The 17,223-nt window shown below is 43.3% G+C and overlaps 1 protein-coding gene across 12 annotated transcripts in view; it reads right to left on the bottom strand.

Annotated features, from left to right (window-relative positions):
* The window catches only part of ppp1r12a (protein phosphatase 1, regulatory subunit 12A), a 47,477-nt gene that overhangs the window by 22,045 nt on the left and 8,209 nt on the right, over window positions 1-17,223 (bottom strand). For all 12 annotated transcript variants that reach the window (XM_085768828.1, XM_085768825.1, XM_085768832.1 and 9 more), the window contains exons 2-3: window positions 4,274-4,404; window positions 1,157-1,275 (exon numbers count right to left, since the gene is read on the bottom strand). In XM_085768828.1, the coding sequence (XP_085624954.1) occupies window positions 1,157-1,275; window positions 4,274-4,404 (250 nt within the window). The remainder of the gene's footprint in view (window positions 1-1,156; window positions 1,276-4,273; window positions 4,405-17,223) is intronic.

Genomic DNA, 17,223 nt, shown 5'->3' with positions numbered 1-17,223 from the left:
GTGTAATTATCGCCGGGTGCCATGTGCTTTCAAACACTTGGACCACGAGTTAAATGAGACTGTCAAGAGACACAGACGGTCCTCTTTCTTTTGCTCAAGGTTGCTGAGGTTACGGGTTGGTTTTCAACACACTTGAGGTAAACGTCAGCTAATGCGGTAGAAGACGTGGAGTCAGCATCTTCTCACCCAGTGGCCAGGGTCACTATTTACCTTTCTAATGAGGCTGTTTTCAGGTGCACGTACAGCCAGACCAGCTTTGCATGCACAGAGCCTTAATGTGGTACTGTTTCTTTAAAGGGATAGTTCAACATTTTGGCAAATTGGCCTGTTGACATAATCCTTATAGTTTTAGGGGTAGGTTTGTTACCTTTAATTGTCAGTGCAAGCTATTTTTAGAATGGTGGAGCAGAGCCGTGAGTTTGATGAGGGAAACCAAGAAATCCCATTAGCTTCTGTAGCGTAGCTCTGAGCAGCTCACGGCTCTGCTCCACCACTCTAAAAATAGCTTGCACCGACAATTAAAGGTAACGAACCTACTCCTAAAACTATAGGCATTATGGCAATGGGCCAATTTGTCAAAAATGTTGAACTATCCCTTTAAGGAACAGCCAAACGTACCACATAAGTTCTAGCCAGCCAACCTTTATTAGTGAATATGAGCTGAGGAGCACCCCCCTGGCCCGGGGCCAGTAAACACGTCTGTGCGTGGCCTCTCACCATAGGGGAGGGCCTTTCATCATCTAAAGAATGCCCTGGCCAAAAATAGAAAGACTCGACTTTTCAGTTTTGAATTATCACATGACGGCGCACAAGCACAGCTGGATCGCTGCTCTGCATTATGTAAGATTTCATCAAAGCAGACAAGTGAAAAACAGCAGGTGAATGACACTCAATGAGAATTCAGATCCTATTTGACAACATACCCATACATGCATGAAAAACACACACACACATACATACTGTGCCACCTTTAACACGCTTTACAACATCAGGATTGTTTCTAGATCTACTATGATTGAGATGTGTTACATGATGGCACTTAACCTTGAAAAATCCTCAGATTAGATTTCCTCTATTATCAGTAGCTACATCTACTTGAGACACTATTAAACCAGCTGATAAGCAGCAGCAGCAGTCCAGGTGTGTGATGCTGTACCTTGCCGGTTGATCTCATTCTGTAGGAGCTCCTCCATCGCCTCCTCCTCGGCGATGTCCAGGGGCGTCTCACCCTCACTGTTCACAACTCCTACACTGGCACCTTGGCCAATGAGATACCTGAGAGAGAAAGAAACACACACATTGCACATGTTAAACTAGATGTTTTTGCAAACATGAATAAAAACTCTGCTGAATTTTGTTTTTGAAAGTTTAGGGGTCACATTCCCAACTGAGAGGTAGAGGACGTGAAGGCACGTGCCACTTCCTGTAACTGATGAGGCCACTGTCTTGCCAATCACAGGCCTCAATGCCAAACACGTACTCACCATTTACATTAGTAACAATGACTAAACCGCATTATTATCTGTGCTATTTTAAAATGGCTGCCAAACTGCTGCTAAAAGCCCCACAGAGACGAGAGGGTGTGCTCAGACTGCCAAGGCCACGTGTTCAATTAGCGAGGCGTCAGTGTCACGCGTGCTGAAAACTCAAGGCACATAATGTATTTAAACTATACAAGGTCTTTGCTCAGGCTGAGTAAACACAGTGAACCAGACACACCTCGACATAAAGACAGCAAGGAGCCAAAATGAAGAGAGACACTGATCCAGCAGGTGTGAGTGAACCACTCTCTGAAGTTACTTTGGTTATTGTTATGAAAGCTGGAAGAGGAGATGGTTCACTTCTGTGTGCGACTCAGTATTTTCAAGATTAAAGTCGTAAATTTATAAGAAAGAAAAAAAACTTGGATATTCTATGACAGTTACATTTGTGAGAGAGATAAAAAAAAAAGGAAAAGGAAATATATTTCTTGTTTTGCATTATACTTTGCAGTAGATCTTATCATAGTCGACCTTTCAGTTGCGTTTAGCATTAAGCAAATACTTGCTATTTTGGTCCCAAAGTGAGTAATTCAGTTTCACTTAAATTTGCAAGTTTGTCCTTGCAAAGTTTCCTTTATTTTCCCTTCTTTTCTTCACTGTATGAAGATATTTAGAAAAAAAATCATTGGTGTTTCTGTTTCAGCTTCTGCAACTCACTGGTCAACATGTGCTCATGCAAATATATCTGTAAGAGGGTCATATTGGCTTTTATGTGCACATCTGCCAATATCAGAAACTTCTGCAGGAATGTTTGACGGATATCCAGCAGTAGAAACAAGTTACAATGTTTGGATCGTCTGATTAAACTCTGACAGTTCTGTTTATTCTGTAAATAAATGGCTGATGTTTGTGGTGACTTTCATACAACACAGATAATCTGATTTTTTTTTTTTTTTTTTGAGGGTAGAATTTCTCGCATGACAGAAACCCATAACCATGAAACCCTATATAACAACACCAGACACCTACGACCGGCTCCTCAGTGATTTAACCCTTTCACGTGTTTGTCTCCTCTCCTCTGATTCGAGACCTTTTTAACCGTTCGACATCTTTACTTCAGCTGCTTCCAATTAAAGCTGTGGTGAGACTCAGGCCCTTCTCATTAGGCCGACACACCACTTGAAAGGCCCTCAGTGCTTATGACCCCCCTCCCTCACCGAGATGCCAACCGACTGGCTGCGCAGTTCAAGGTTTTATATCGTCTTGATTGTGCTTTCTATTCTGCCTATTTTTGGGTCAGTTTTTTACTGGGTGTGATGGTTTCTGTGGCGTGGCGTCCAACTGCGCGCCTCTTAACCGACCCTGCCATTATCCTGCTGTGGTGACACCAGGGGCGAACAGACACCGTGCTGCTGTGCTGCTCCCGTTACTGTGAATGAAGTCGCTGGGGCTAAATAGAGGCTGAACAGAGCTCGCCACCCACATCAGGTTGCTGCGTTTCTCCCCATGACATGATGTCTCCATTACTCACTCGTATCAGACCGGCCACTTGACCTTTTCATTCACTACGTGACAAACAAAAAACGTCTTGTTTTCTGTAACACTAGCCCAGTACTGATGCTGCGTTCGGGGGCCAACTGAGCACAGACTGGTGCAGTTTGAGAAGTTAAACATCGCGGAAAATCGGGTAGACATTTAACTGAAGCGGCTAATGTTTCATTTGTCCGTGTTTTCGTTCAATACCGCCTCTCAGATGACATCTTAAATACCAGCAGGAATATAACTGGCAAACAGTTTAAACAAAAAGTGTGTTTCTGTCTCTACAGCAGGTTGCGGTTATTACTTTTAGGGGAAAACATTAATAGTGGGCAGAGATCTGTAGCCAGGTTCCTGTAATGTAACACAGAAGTAAAACAGGTCACAGCACACTCCCAATCTGCGGAACAATGAGCACAAGCGAGCTCCTTCAGCCCCCTCAGCCTGTTTAAATATCCACCGATAACATCTGTGTTGTGTTCGCTGCCCCAAGAACAGCCTTCTTACCTGAAAAGGACTACGGGGGCAACCCTGGAGCTCGATTCCAGATATAGCGGGCCGACACCGATCTCTCCATATTTGATTACATCACCAACAATGTGTGTTTGTTAGCGATCAGATGGGCCGCCGCTACTGTCAAAATGTGATGGCAACCGTGTGCTAATGATGATGAAAATGATAGCTCTCGATTCAGGCAGGATATCTGAATTACAGATCTCAAAAGAAAACACGCTTTTCATGGATCTTTTTAAAGTCAACCGTGTGACGGTAAAATGTCAGAATAAATGCTAATTGCAGGAAGTCCACAGGATGAGCTCAGATGTTCAACTTGAACATGGTCAGATAACACATCCCCCGCTTTATTGAGCTGGAAAAAACTATAGTTAGAGCCATACATTAAGCCCCACAGAGTGGGCATCAATCTTGCTAGCAGCAATATAAAGACAGAGGTCACTAATGGGGGGCGCAGAGAGGTGACAAAGTAGTGTAGGCCTCAGCTGGAGCCCACTGTGTGCTTTAGAAATTAAAATAAAGTGTTTAGTAACATCTGGATCTCAGCGCAGCAGACAGAGCCAGATCTGACAGGTGGAGCTGTGCAAATCATGATGATGACTACAGTTACAAAAAGTTGTTTTTCTTTGAATAAACTCCTGTTGGAACAAAACAGGATGTAAGAATGAGTTTGCAGAAATCAAACCTGATGAAACAGATACCAGCGCTTCCTAGAAACTGAATACAGGCCTGTCAGTACTTACTCTGCTATGTCTAGGTATCCGCAGGAGGCCGCGGCGTGGAGGGGGATCCAGCCCTCGTTGTCGGGCTGGTTGATGCTGGCTCCGTGCTCCACCAGGAAAGTCACCATGTCGACGTTGTCGTCTATGCATGCCTGAGATAGACAGAGAAGAAGAGAGGGGGGGAGGTGTAAGACTACTGTAAAAAACACAAAAAACAAAAACAAAACAAAGAGCACGACCCGCCCTGTGTGTGTATGTGTGTGTCTACGTGTGCATGAACCTATGTGAGTGGGATTTTGTGAGCCATAGTCAGAAATAGCTCGCACTGGAAAGAGAATTGCACCGCGTCTGATGGATCGCCACGTGCATGCAGAATTATTGGGGAATTTCGGCAGCTGGAGCGTTCCCAAAATGCCTGCACATAGCAGGGGTGCCTGAAATACCACATAGTAAAGCGCTGCTGCGCTGATGAAGGCTCTGGAGCTATAGGCTGCTACTCTATGTTGTAGATAAATAAATAGAGAGTTAATTTCCACTTTAAAAACTTGGCTTTTATTTGAGAAAAATCTGCTTTTGTACATTGGCCAAATATTTCCTCAAGTCTGATAAATCAAACCACAACACACACGTTGGACATTCTCCTCTTGCACTGAGCAGCTGATGAATCACTCAATTAAATCCACATTTGTGGTCAAACAGAAACAAGTTCAACAGTTTTTTCTGCCTGCTCACTTTGCACCCAGTTCGTCCTCTTCATTTAATCAATCCTGATCATTAGGGACTGTGCCATTCACGGCTGCTGCTGCTGCTGATGGGGACACAATACAGATGTCAGGCCACATTAAAAAGGCCCGAGCTAGCCTAATTAATCAGGGTCAGAACTTTCTACACCTTTAGATGAAAATCCAGCTCAGATTTCCAAACAGTGATTAATTCAGTCTGGAGTGGACAATGAAAAACTGCAAAAACCTCCAAAAAAGGGAGAAAATAACAATATTGAGTTGAACAATAGAAAAAACGCCCACCACAACATGAAACATTGATGATCAGCACATCCTCGACTGTCACAGACAACAAAGAGCTGAGCTCCTGGTGGATTCACACACCTGCCGTATGCAGCCGGTAGGAAACTGCACTTGTGAAACCTCCAGTACAGAAAACCAAACCGTATATGACTGTGATGTGAAAGTGAAAACAAAAGCGATGCCCACCCAAAAGAGAAAAAAAGAAAGAAAAAAAAGCAGCTTCAAGTGGGAGAGCTCTAATTTAAAACACTCTGACTCATGAGGTGGGAGATGCTGTGATTTTTTTAACCAACATTATGAAGCAGAATTCGCTCCAGGGTGGGCGTACTTCCACTTCCTGTTGTGTATTCAATCTGCACTTCACTGTTAGTTAAGTGGGGGTTAATGCAAAGGGGAAATTCACTTTTTAAAAAAATAAAAAGCACCACTTTGTTATTAGACCTGCTAGTCGACACTATTCCCAGCAAATTTTATGTATTTTGCAAGATGTATAATGTAATAATGCATCTTCTGTTCAAAAATGCATTGATTCCTTTATGATACAAATTCAAAATGTTTCTCTTCAGCTACATGCTCATTTCCCATCTTTTATCTATTGTCTAATGACAATAATAATAATAATCTAATGTCTAATGAAGGAAACAATACACTCCAAAAATACTTGAAGGAGGCGTTTTTGGCTGTGAAACTTCATGATGATACATTTTGAAGAACTATTCATCCAAAATGTTGAAACTTCTCAAATGGACTGTGAGCGTAATAAAGTGAATGTTTTATTGGACATAGTTTATGCTGATTATATTTTAATAAGATAAAATATGTTTCTTATCCTGAAAGGGCAACAGGAGCTTTACTCGGCCACATGTGGGAGAAGGCGATCGCTGTCAGGGAGGTCACATTTCTGCTCGACATCTTAAAAGCAACAAAACTGAGGAGCAGCAGCGGTGGAGAGGCTGCGGTGCACAGCAGCTCCTGAGGTGAAGCAGTTACCTCACAACAAGGTCACCTGCAAAACATTGGTCAGGAATAAAAAATAAAAAAAAAAGTCCTAATGTGCAAAATACAGAAAATTGCTCTCCTCGGTGCATTCGCAGCTTTCCAACACAAACAACGCAAAACACTTGACTGTTAAAAACACTGAATGATCATCATTAAGATAGAAACTTCTAATCCACCAGAATAAATACTTAGCAATATAAAACCCAACTCACATTCCCATCACTGCATAGACTCTCCTGCTCTCTCTTGCTCTCTCTCTTTCCTGGGGTTGCTATGACAACGAAAGCGTTGACAAGGGAAACAGATACACATGAACACACAGTGGCCTCACGTTCAGGGCACACGACTATCTGGCTGGAATCCTTGTCCAAATTTGGGCCGTTTACAACGCCGTACATGGCCAGAGATGAAGAGCGGCTGCAAAGGCCTCACCGAGCTTATCTGACAGTGTGTGTGTGTGTGTGTGTGTGTGTGTGTGTGTGTGTGTGTGTGTGTGTGTGTGTGTTATGTGGTCTGGTTGTGTGTGTGTGTTTGTGTGTGTGGCTGCTCAGGCTCTTTGACAAGAGTTTCTTCAGGTGCAGGTGGACTTCTTAACAGACCGGGTTTTATCTGACTTTATCAGGAGGTGTGTGTGTAGCAGAGCACAAAGCGACATGTTTCTCTACCGGCGCCAGTTTCTGAAATGTCACCGGTGTCACGGGTTCGTTAGCTGGACGGCATCTGTGTGTGAAAAAAAATAGCATGGTGGCTTGTGGTCCCCTTCATCCAAACCCATAATTTATCATCATCATCATTATCATCATCGACGAAGGCAGATGTGATTCACGGCTTTAAAAAAACCCCAAAAGAACAGGCCTTAGCCAAGCCAGATTTACTCAGGTTATTTCACAATGCCTGTGTGATGCATCAAATCATCCACAAAACCAACCCTAGACAGTGTGAGCTTGTTCCGGTTTGCGGTCCTCGGCATACGTATGATACCAGGAAAAAAACACCTAATTACTGGGAAAAAAAGAAGATTAAAAAGAACTAGACTGTCTCTTGCACGCAGAGGGCCACAGCTCTGGAACGAGCTAGATGAGAGCTTGAAGGTGGAGACGTCCATCTCCATTTTCAAGAAAAAGCTAAAAATTAAATTGCTTAATACATATAAGCTGCAACCATAGAGCATCTGATCCACAGTAAATTGAATGTAAATTGAATTGCAAACTGTTTTCATATTTACATGTTCTGAAAAAGCTCCTGTTGTTACGCAAGGGGCCCATGTTGTCTAATGTCTGTTAATGTTTAATGTACTGTATTGTTAGTTTTGTATGTGCTGTATTGTTTTATGTTGTATGTATCCAGGCTCCCTCAATAAGCTTTACATAGCTTCAATGGGAGACCTGATTCACACAAAGTACGTTGTTGTGTGTGTGTGAATAAACAATGTTGAAGTATAATCCTCATATAGCTCCACTTCTCATCATCATATTGACAGCAATCACTTAAAAACTCTACAGGCGTGTAATTATGAGCGTGGTGGATTATTTTCACCTTCAGGGTTTAATTTGTTCCCACACGTGATGCTGTGCCCGTCCTTGCAGAGATTTACTTTCTTGTGGGATTCAAAATAAAAGATGATGGTCGGCCCACTGAGTTTGCTGAATTGGCAATGCAAAGTGAAAGCAGCGTGTCTGGATGGGAATCAGTGAGTTTGTTACAGTCTCTCTTCCTTTTTTTTTTGGTTTTGGTTTTTTCCTTTTCCTTTTCCACAGGCTGACGCTGCAAATGTGATGCAACCCATTAGAACTGGAGCAGAATTAATCATTAAATTAGTCATTTTTCTGATTTAATAAATGAATCCGTTGGTTAGAAAAATCATTGCTAATTGACTACAGTATTATGACTAACAGTCTGTTTTGAATTCTCGGAACGAGTTTTGCTTTTACAACACAAACACACACATGACTGGGTACTTATTTCCTCTCACGCAGTCTCAGATGGAGTGTTTGTGTGTGTGTCTTGTGTCAGCTGCAGTATTAGGTGTTCGACTATTAACTTGAACAGAGGATGTTAAGGAAACATGAGACAACTTGTAGCCGTCTCTCTGAGATTGACTCGATGTGTCGACTGGCGGACGTCCTTCGCTGACATTTCGTCTTCTTTATTTGCCACCGCTGTAAAATCAAATGAAGCCTAAAATAAAAAGATCTGCCTCTCATCTAAATCCTCCCCCTCAGTCATTCCCCACACGCTCATTATCTCTTCAAAGTCCTTCTCCCCCTCTCTCCCGAGAATGGAAACAAGCCCCTTAAGGTGAACGCAGCAGCGCCGGCTGTGACCTCCCTCTCCTCGGTGCGTCACCGGGAGGCCGTCCCTCCTCTGGCTCCTCCCAGCAGCTATTGGAGTCCAACAAAGGTAATCCCTTAATGGCTGTAATTGTCTGTGGCTGACAGGTGCCAGAGTTACAGCGAGTATGTGTAGTGTAGTGGCCAGAGGGGCAGGGAAAAGTATCACAGCATCCTCTGGTTTATTTCTAGAGCGTGGCAGCCTCTGAAAGCCTGTAATGCATCTTTGCATGCGCTGCTGCAGTCCACAACCATGTACAGCTATGTAACAGGGCAGCCACGTTGCACTAGCTATGGTTTATATAAATCTGCAAAATATTTGATATCTGACAGCAGGCAGAGCGAGTGAGTGAGTGAGTCAGACGGTGTATAGAAGAAGAGGATCTGACTGTTAATTAAAGTTATATAAAGAAACAATGTGGGCTTAATCCTGTCTCACACATCACAAATCAGCCCCCGAGTCACATATAGAGAGAGACCTGTGCTGAGCTCGCAGCGGAGCATTCAGACATGTGGTGACTCACTCCCCGAGCCGAGACGTTGCCATTTAAACCTGTTTGGCCAGTGAGCGAGCGACGGGGGAAAGAGAAGATGCCTTGTCAAGCGTTACGGCAATAAGATGGACGGCACCACACGGGAGGAAAAAAGTGAAAAGCAAGACGAAGATATGAAATAAACCGAATCTAAAACGTCATTTTGAATCACAACTACACACTGTACTGCAGGATTTGTGTGTAAATTCCCAGGTTTACTTCATCTTTGAGCGTTGACAGGCATGTTAGCCACAGAGTTTTGCCCGACAGGAGCACACAGGATGAGTCCTTGCTGCTGCCTTTCCAGATAAAAGGTTCCCCCTCTAATGGAAACTGAGGCTTCTGGGAAGGTGACGTAACAGCGAAAACAAAATCAAGTGCTAACCCAATCAATGGACACAGGATGCTCCATTTGATAGGTCGATAAGAGTTTGATGCGCATTGAGCGGCCGGCATCTGAAAACAGCCGTTTATCCATTAGGCTCTGTGTGATGTGGTTAGCAAGAAAAAAAAATCAAGTTTTTAAAAGAAAAGCTAATTAGAAATTAATTGAAAGTTCAAAGCTCTAAAAAACCAAGGTCAAACAGGGGTCAAGGGTCTCAAAAATCAATGATCCACAGTTGGTGAAATGTTGCAGCAATGGACAAATGAAAGAGCAGAAAAGCTGAGATCCAACACCCCAGGCCATCTCATGTTTACACTGTACAGTGGGATCTACTGTAATGCTCCAGCAGTGCTTATTTGATGGCGTACGCTGTGACAGACCACTTAGCATCCTGTTTCACAACACAGGGCCGCCAGCTCTTACCATGTTCTTTTTCCAAATCCACAAAACATTGGCTCTAAATTACCAAATGTGTCCTCTGTGTTTATGAGTGTGTGTGCGCTCTGGATGGGGAGCAGATTAAAATAAACAGCAGACGGACGTCACTGGAGGGTCGGCCTGCATTTGTCGAGAAAGAACTGGCCTCAAGTGGCACTTAATGAAAGAGCAGGAGAGAGAAACCTGTCCCCTGAGTCAGCCAAAGCTTAATGTGGAGCACCTGAAGGAAACATGACAGGAGACGAAAAAGAAAACTTTAAGGAAATTCTGGCCTTAGAATGTGAAAGTATGTTGTTGATATAGGGAAATATGAATGTCAACATGTCTATCTATCTAGATAAATAGCAGTCATAAATGCTGGATGTATGCAAATATCTTGTCAGCGTTTTCGAACGGGGTAGAGCTGCACTTGGCCAACAAATTCCTAAGATAGAAAGTTAAACAAAGCAGGACCATGTACATATCTCCTACTTCACACACTCATCAATTTATTGCACCCATGTGGGGACTGATTATAAGCAACCATCAACAGATTAACTTAATAAACTTTCCTAAGCCAACGGCGATAAATATGTAGACAGAAACAATACAGTGTCCGTTATATGCACACCGCTCTAATCCTGAAATAATAAAGGAGGAATTAAAGCCCTAGCTCCCTGCTAGCGCCACAAAAGAAGATGAGGCTAAGCCATTTCTCAGCAGCGGCACCAAAAAAAATGCACCCATGACATGCACCTAAGAAAAAGAGAGAGAGAGAGCCCGGTCTGTTGCCATGACGACAAAGCCAAAAAGAGAACACGGGTTCAGGCCTTGTCAGGCTTTTGTAAGAAACATAAATAAATAGAGAAAAGGCTTCATTTTAAAGCACACGGGGGTTGCTCGGACGGCCCCTGAAGGCAGCGCAGAAAGCAAACCGCTGTGAGACAACATCAACAAAAAAAAAAGAACTAATGTTGAAAGGGGGGGAGGGGGGGCATCTCGAGGTGCCATCTTTATTTTCTTAACATCTAGCAGGCAGGACTTTTAACTGTTATTGGAGCGATTCTCATGACCTTTTATGGTAAAAAAAGAAAAGAAAATGCAGATGTCTTATACGCTACTTATTTTAATCTTCAGTTTACATTTCTATTGAAAAAACACACAAAGATACAACTTGCATGAAGAGAGACGAGGCCCAGTCAGGAGACACTCAGCTGTGTTATCAGCATGTGCAGTGCAGTCTGCAGAACAGGCCTCACATTATTACAGTAAACAGGTTTGGACTTCACTACATGACATCTATTAAGACTATTTCAAGCACATTCACATCTTTTATTCATCCTTTATCTTCTACCTTAGCCTGAACAACTGAGCAACCATCAAAACAAGCTCCAACAAAGTTTTTTTTTGCACCACATGCTACTTGTCAGTTAGACAAGTCTGACATCCCAGACAAAACACTTTAAAAGCCACAGTCCTCCTGCTGCTATACAGAAGGGGTATAGCTACTGTGTGTATAAGAAGGGCAGGTTTATTATCTAGTGGGCCATCGTGCAGAGAGCTCCGAGCTTAATTTAGCAGCACTCCACATCAAGGAGACACTCAAAGACCCCTCCCCTCCTTGACTTCCTTTAGTATCACCCTCAGATGGCCAACTCCAGCACCCTGCCGAAAAGCTGCCGCTGCTGTGGCGCCTGTAGTTTTTACTGCTGAGAGTGGAACTCGGTGGCGGGCGGCCTGTGTCCATTGTGCTCGCGAGCTATTCTGCTCTCAATGACTGTGCGTGCCCCCCACCACCCATGGTATAACACCCGTGACGGACAACAGTGTGCCTGGGTGGTAAGGGGACGTGATGAGAAACAATCGGCCGGCGATGCCACAGATGAAGCCCCAAAAAACTGAGGGGGAGTGAATGGGATACAGCTGGTCATTAAAACGCTCATGTAGAGTGAATATCGCACATGTGACGCAAATGCTGTGTAATTATGAATCACTCAGCTAAGCTACTGTTATGAAAGCCAGGCACTAATTCAGTCTCTATTTTCATAATGCGTTAAAATGTGGAAACATTATCAGGCAAATGAGAATGAGAGTACTTGAGTATGAGTTTATTTTAATTATTCTATTATTATTATAATATTAAGAGTTCCTTGTGCCTGATTATTAAAGGAAAGGAGTCTATTATAAATTGAGACATTGACATTTTAGTTATTTAAAAATCTACCTGGTTTGTTTGTGTCTCAGTCGATCAGGAAGCAAAAAACTGACCCTGAGTGAACTGTGAATGTTTTCCTCTATACCTGTGTTAAACAAATAATTCATCATGTTGTTATTAATCCAAGTGCACACATCTTTGCCTTGCGTGTTTAGTTATGCACAGCTTTAGGTTCGGCCTTTATTTGCCAACAACATCGGCGGAAAAGGGAATTTGATTCGAGGTGCAGAGTCGTTCCCAACTCAACAGCAATGATGTCCAGATTCGCCCTGATAATCCTCAGATGTCACCAAGGACAACTGAATTTAATAGTGCCCATTAAACTCTGTGCAGGGATGTGGATTAAGCTTCAGTCACTAAAAAGTAAAAAACTACAACAGCAACTAACCTAAGAGATCACAACAGTGATGAAGGGGGAACTGTTTAGCTTTGGAGCAGCTGTTTAACCCCCCACCACCACCACCACCGCCGCCCCAACCCACAGAAGGCTTGAGTCACTCTCACTACGACCGTGATGAGGAGTTTGGCTGAGCTCAAAGCACCAACACAACCACAAGGCGCTGTGTGCCCTTTAAAAAAAAAAAAAAACATGGTGTGTGTGTGGGGGAAGAGAGATGATATCACCCCCGTTCTCTCTAAGAAAACATTAAAAACAAACCCATAAAAACAAACTCTGTTTTCTTATTTTTGCACACACAGTCATCTAGACTCGAGGGTTCAGCAAGACCTTTTCACTTTTCCTCTTTACATGTGAAGTGGTGGCTGGGGGGTGGGAGTGCTGTAATTTCTGTGGTGAGCTGGATGATGGCTGAACTGAACCCCTATAGTATCTGTGAGGAAACTAGAGCATTATCTCGGTATTATGGTGTAAGGTTTCTCACAAGTTGCATGTGCAAAATAGAGAAAGAAACAGACTTGTTGGCGCTCAGGGCATACACAATAAATCTTAATAACACAGGACTGGTTTTTCTGTTTTCCCCCTCATAGGAAACGAGCAGTTTTTCTCCCATATAAAGCAACAGTATGGACACGACATAGCAGCTTCTTCTTGGAGCTCAGAGAACTGGCCTCTCTCTTGCTTTACTTTACTCTCCCTCCCCCTCTAGTAAGTAGTACAACTTCTCTGTGCAATCACCTAGCCAGTGAGCAGCAGCAGCAAAGGCCCTGGACTAGCATACCAGTGGAGAAATTCCCAGATAAGTAATACTCCTAGCCTTGGGGCTTCAGGCATCAGCGCTCTGGCCACTCCTCGCGGGCTACGTCATCGGCTCTGAGGCGCGCAGCCACTTCCACAAAAGGAATTCCTTCTTACCGCCTGCATGTAAGTATGAGTGCGTTATGTTTCTGTGTTTGCATGTGTGTAAGTGTGTGTGTGTGTGTGTGTGTGTGTGTGTGTGTGTGTGTGTGTGTGTGTGTGTGTGTGTGTATGTGTGTAGGACAGATTAGCCCAGACAGAGAGATGGGGTGAAAAGCAAAAAAAATGAAACTGGAAATACAACAAACCAGACGTGCAAAAGAGGAACAGCGTGATGATTGGCCCAAACCGTAGACTATAGCGTGAAGGTTAATTCTCTAAGGTATGGTACATCTGTGTGTGTGTTCATGTGTGTGTGTGCGTCTGTGTTTACGCCTGAGACAAAGAGCTCACAGCTTCTGTGCTATTGGCAGGGTTCAGGAGGCTAGAGGGTACGAGGGGGAGGGTTGGAGCGCTGCAGGGCGACCAGCTGGGTCCTTCCACTAGATGAGCTCTGTTGGGAGCTGTAACCAGACTACACACACACGTACAAACGCATGCACACACACACTCAGCCTTTGCCTTCAGTACTTTAGCTGCTGTTGCTGCTTCTGCTGCTGCTGCTGCTACCGAGGACGACCATATATGGCCCTGGGATTCCCATGGAAAAAGAAGACCAGGATTGAGGAAGAGGGGGGAAAAATGCCGGCGAGATTGTAACTGTACGTTTCACTTGGGTTTTCGCTCGGCAGCCAAAACAATAGCCCCGCTTGAGAGCCAAGTTTGTTTCCATGTGAGGGGGTCCAAAGGCAAGAGGGGGGCACCAGGGGAGGGGAGGCAGAGGGGTCAGATAGCCACGGAGAGAGATGGCAGAATACAACCTCTGTTGATATTTCCATATAATAGAAGCCTTATGTGGAGGCTGCTATACAGAGGACAGAAGATAGCTCAGTCAGCAGTCACTGACAGTCAGTCAACTAAAGAGGCATTGAGCATGGTCCATAGTAGCCCCCCTCCCCTTCCCTCCCCTCCCCTCCACAGTGCTGGCAGTATGTCACCGTTCACGCCAAACAAGCTCCGAACCCACAAGGTTAAATGGATAGTGTGGATGCCGGGGTTTGCCCCGCAGCCCTTCTACCAATTTATAGTCATTACCAGCACAAATATGGATCGTCACCAGAGTAACACTGCATCGCAACACGTACCGAATCACTACTACACCGTCACGCAAAGATCATCAAGACCAATCCCATAGTTTTGACAGGAATAAACAAGCACTGTAATCTACACAACTATTACACCCTACTCACATGTAGAAATGTAAAGTAAACCCGTACATGAATGGTAGATTTTTGAAAATTGCTCTGTAGCTGTGCAAAAAAAAAGACAACCCTGCAGTTCACAGGAAGACTTTGAACCAGGCGTGAAGTTCATAAATAGCAAAGCAATGACATAGTAATGCAATGCAGGCCTCAGTTATTTCTACAGAAGAATTTTTTACAGTTCAGAAAATAAAAAAAATCAATTTGGTCCAGCACAACACATGTGAAAAATATCACAGGGCCTACGTTTGTCTGGTTTTTATGTAAATAGGTGAAGCAGTGCAGGCGCTTACATGTGTGTACGTGTTCTGTATGTTAGGCCGGCGTCCCTGATAAAAGCAGAGGGAGTGGAAGAAGCAAGCTCACTAGTGGAGCCTCAAAGAGGAAATGAGAAAAATAAACAGCCACTTCCTGTTCCTCTCTGGCCTGAAATCTCCAACACCCTGATCCCTCCTACCATCACCACCTCAGTAAGAGAAGAAGAGCAACACAGCCCCCCCCAACTCGCCCCCATGTTCAGTACCTGAGAATGGACAGAAACCTTTTTTTAACATCTCAAGCAACCTGAATAAAACACACAGGGGTATATACAAAGCCTAAGCAAGATAGCTACATTAATTACAAATAATCAATATGCAGAGATGAAAAATAATATACACTATCAATATCATCCAATCAGAAAACTGTGAGTAACATTCCTCTACATTGGTTTTGGTCACTCACCAAAGAACCAAGATGCATTTGTTTAAATTTGACACGAATTATAAAAACACCCAGTGTCTGGATCTCGGGGGTCGTAAATTGGCGGGGTCGTTTGATAATGAATTCATACTTCTCCATATAGCAGCTTGAGTGGTTTTGGTTCATTAATTATTCATTTAACAGTCTATTAACATATCGTCTTGATTGGACTCAGTGACCTGACTTTCATGCTCTATAAAACATGTGGTATTGGTCTGAGGTCACTGTGATGACTTAATGACTGTTTTATTTGGAAATTAGCCTTATTAGATGAATTTGTGTTTTTTAAAATCATTTTTAATGAACACAGTGATTTGAACAAATAAATAAAAATAATGTGTGTCTGATTCAATTTCTTGACGATATCCAGTGAAGCACTAGCAGGAAATGCCCATGCCAGTGATTCACCTGACTTTAAAACTATCTGTGATTATTTAAAACATGAAAAACATAGACACACACACACACACAGACACACACACACATATAAACATCAGCTCCTGACACACAGGCCATACTTGGGTAAGTCCATTTAAAGAACAAGCCAAAAGTACTCGGCCTGTCAAGCTGCCGGCCCATTTACTGACACTGCTGTTTATCTGCAGGAGGAGTATCACTTGCATGTGCTTACTCCCAAGAACACTAATGGGGAAGCATCACTGCAAACAGGTTCATTCAATCTCATGACCACGCATGGATCAGCACAAACTAAGATCAATGGCAATCAAGAATAAGGAAAGAACATTACACTTAGAGACACTGCTGTGTAAAAGCTTATTGTCTATCAGCGGATATTGGCTTTTAAAAAGAAACTCGGTATCAAAACACCAGTTTTTTTTTTTACTTGTTGGGAGAGTAAAAGAGAAAAAAAAAGGTTGTATTGTGCGACAGGTGAAAGCAGCAACTCTCCCATCTGAGAACGTAAGGATATCGTGTTGCGTATCTGCAGGCTTAACAATAACACAAAGTCTAGATTGTGCGTAATGAGACAATCGCCGCGTTCACCTCTACCCCTCATTTCATGTGCCGAAGACACAGCCATTTTGAGAATAAATGGAAAGAATGTAACCTCACCCTTCCACAGACAACAAATGGACATGCGCTCTCTGCCTTAATTGTGCTCGCTGCTGTGTAAGACAATGAGGAATTCACAGTTTCTCGGCGTCCAGGTGTTCTCAGTTCAAAAACAGCTCATAAAAAAAAAAAAAAAAACACAGCTCGGTGTGAGGCATGTGACTGCCGCCGAGCAAACAACAGCAGGATGGCTTCAAGAAGACCTGAGTTAAAGTAAAAGACAGACACTGTGTGCCACAGGGTGAAACAAAAAACAACAAAACAAATAAGCTGAAGTCATGCCACAAACATTTCACAGGAACTCAATACTACACACAGCTCGGGAACGTCGGGTCAGACAGAAAAGGAAGTGTTTACCATTAATCTGTAAAAGCACACAGCAGGATCTTTTACCACTTTATCTGACACAGAAACATAAACAGATAAGTGTGTTTGCATGTTATATTCTTTAATCGGCCTCTGAAGTTCGTCCACAATGTGGTAGAAACAGCTACATGCTGATGAACAGCTGATAAATGCTCATCAGAGAAGCAAATACAGACATCATCGACACATTGAGCAGGAAGGAAGAGATTCAACACAAGACGCCTCTGGTTTTGAATTGGAAATATATACAGTACCTATATATTTTATAAGCGTGCTGCATGAAATTCAGCTTGTGATCAAGGTCAAGTCCGTAGCCGTAGCCTTGCCATC

The sequence above is a fragment of the Trachurus japonicus genome, chromosome 23 (assembly GCF_045865225.1).
Source record: "Trachurus japonicus isolate A0001 chromosome 23, Traja_1.0".
In the NCBI taxonomy this organism is placed as follows: Eukaryota; Metazoa; Chordata; class Actinopteri; order Carangiformes; family Carangidae; genus Trachurus; species Trachurus japonicus.
Note: the sequence above shows the minus strand (reverse complement) of the source record. Positions and strands in the feature narration are given on the sequence as shown.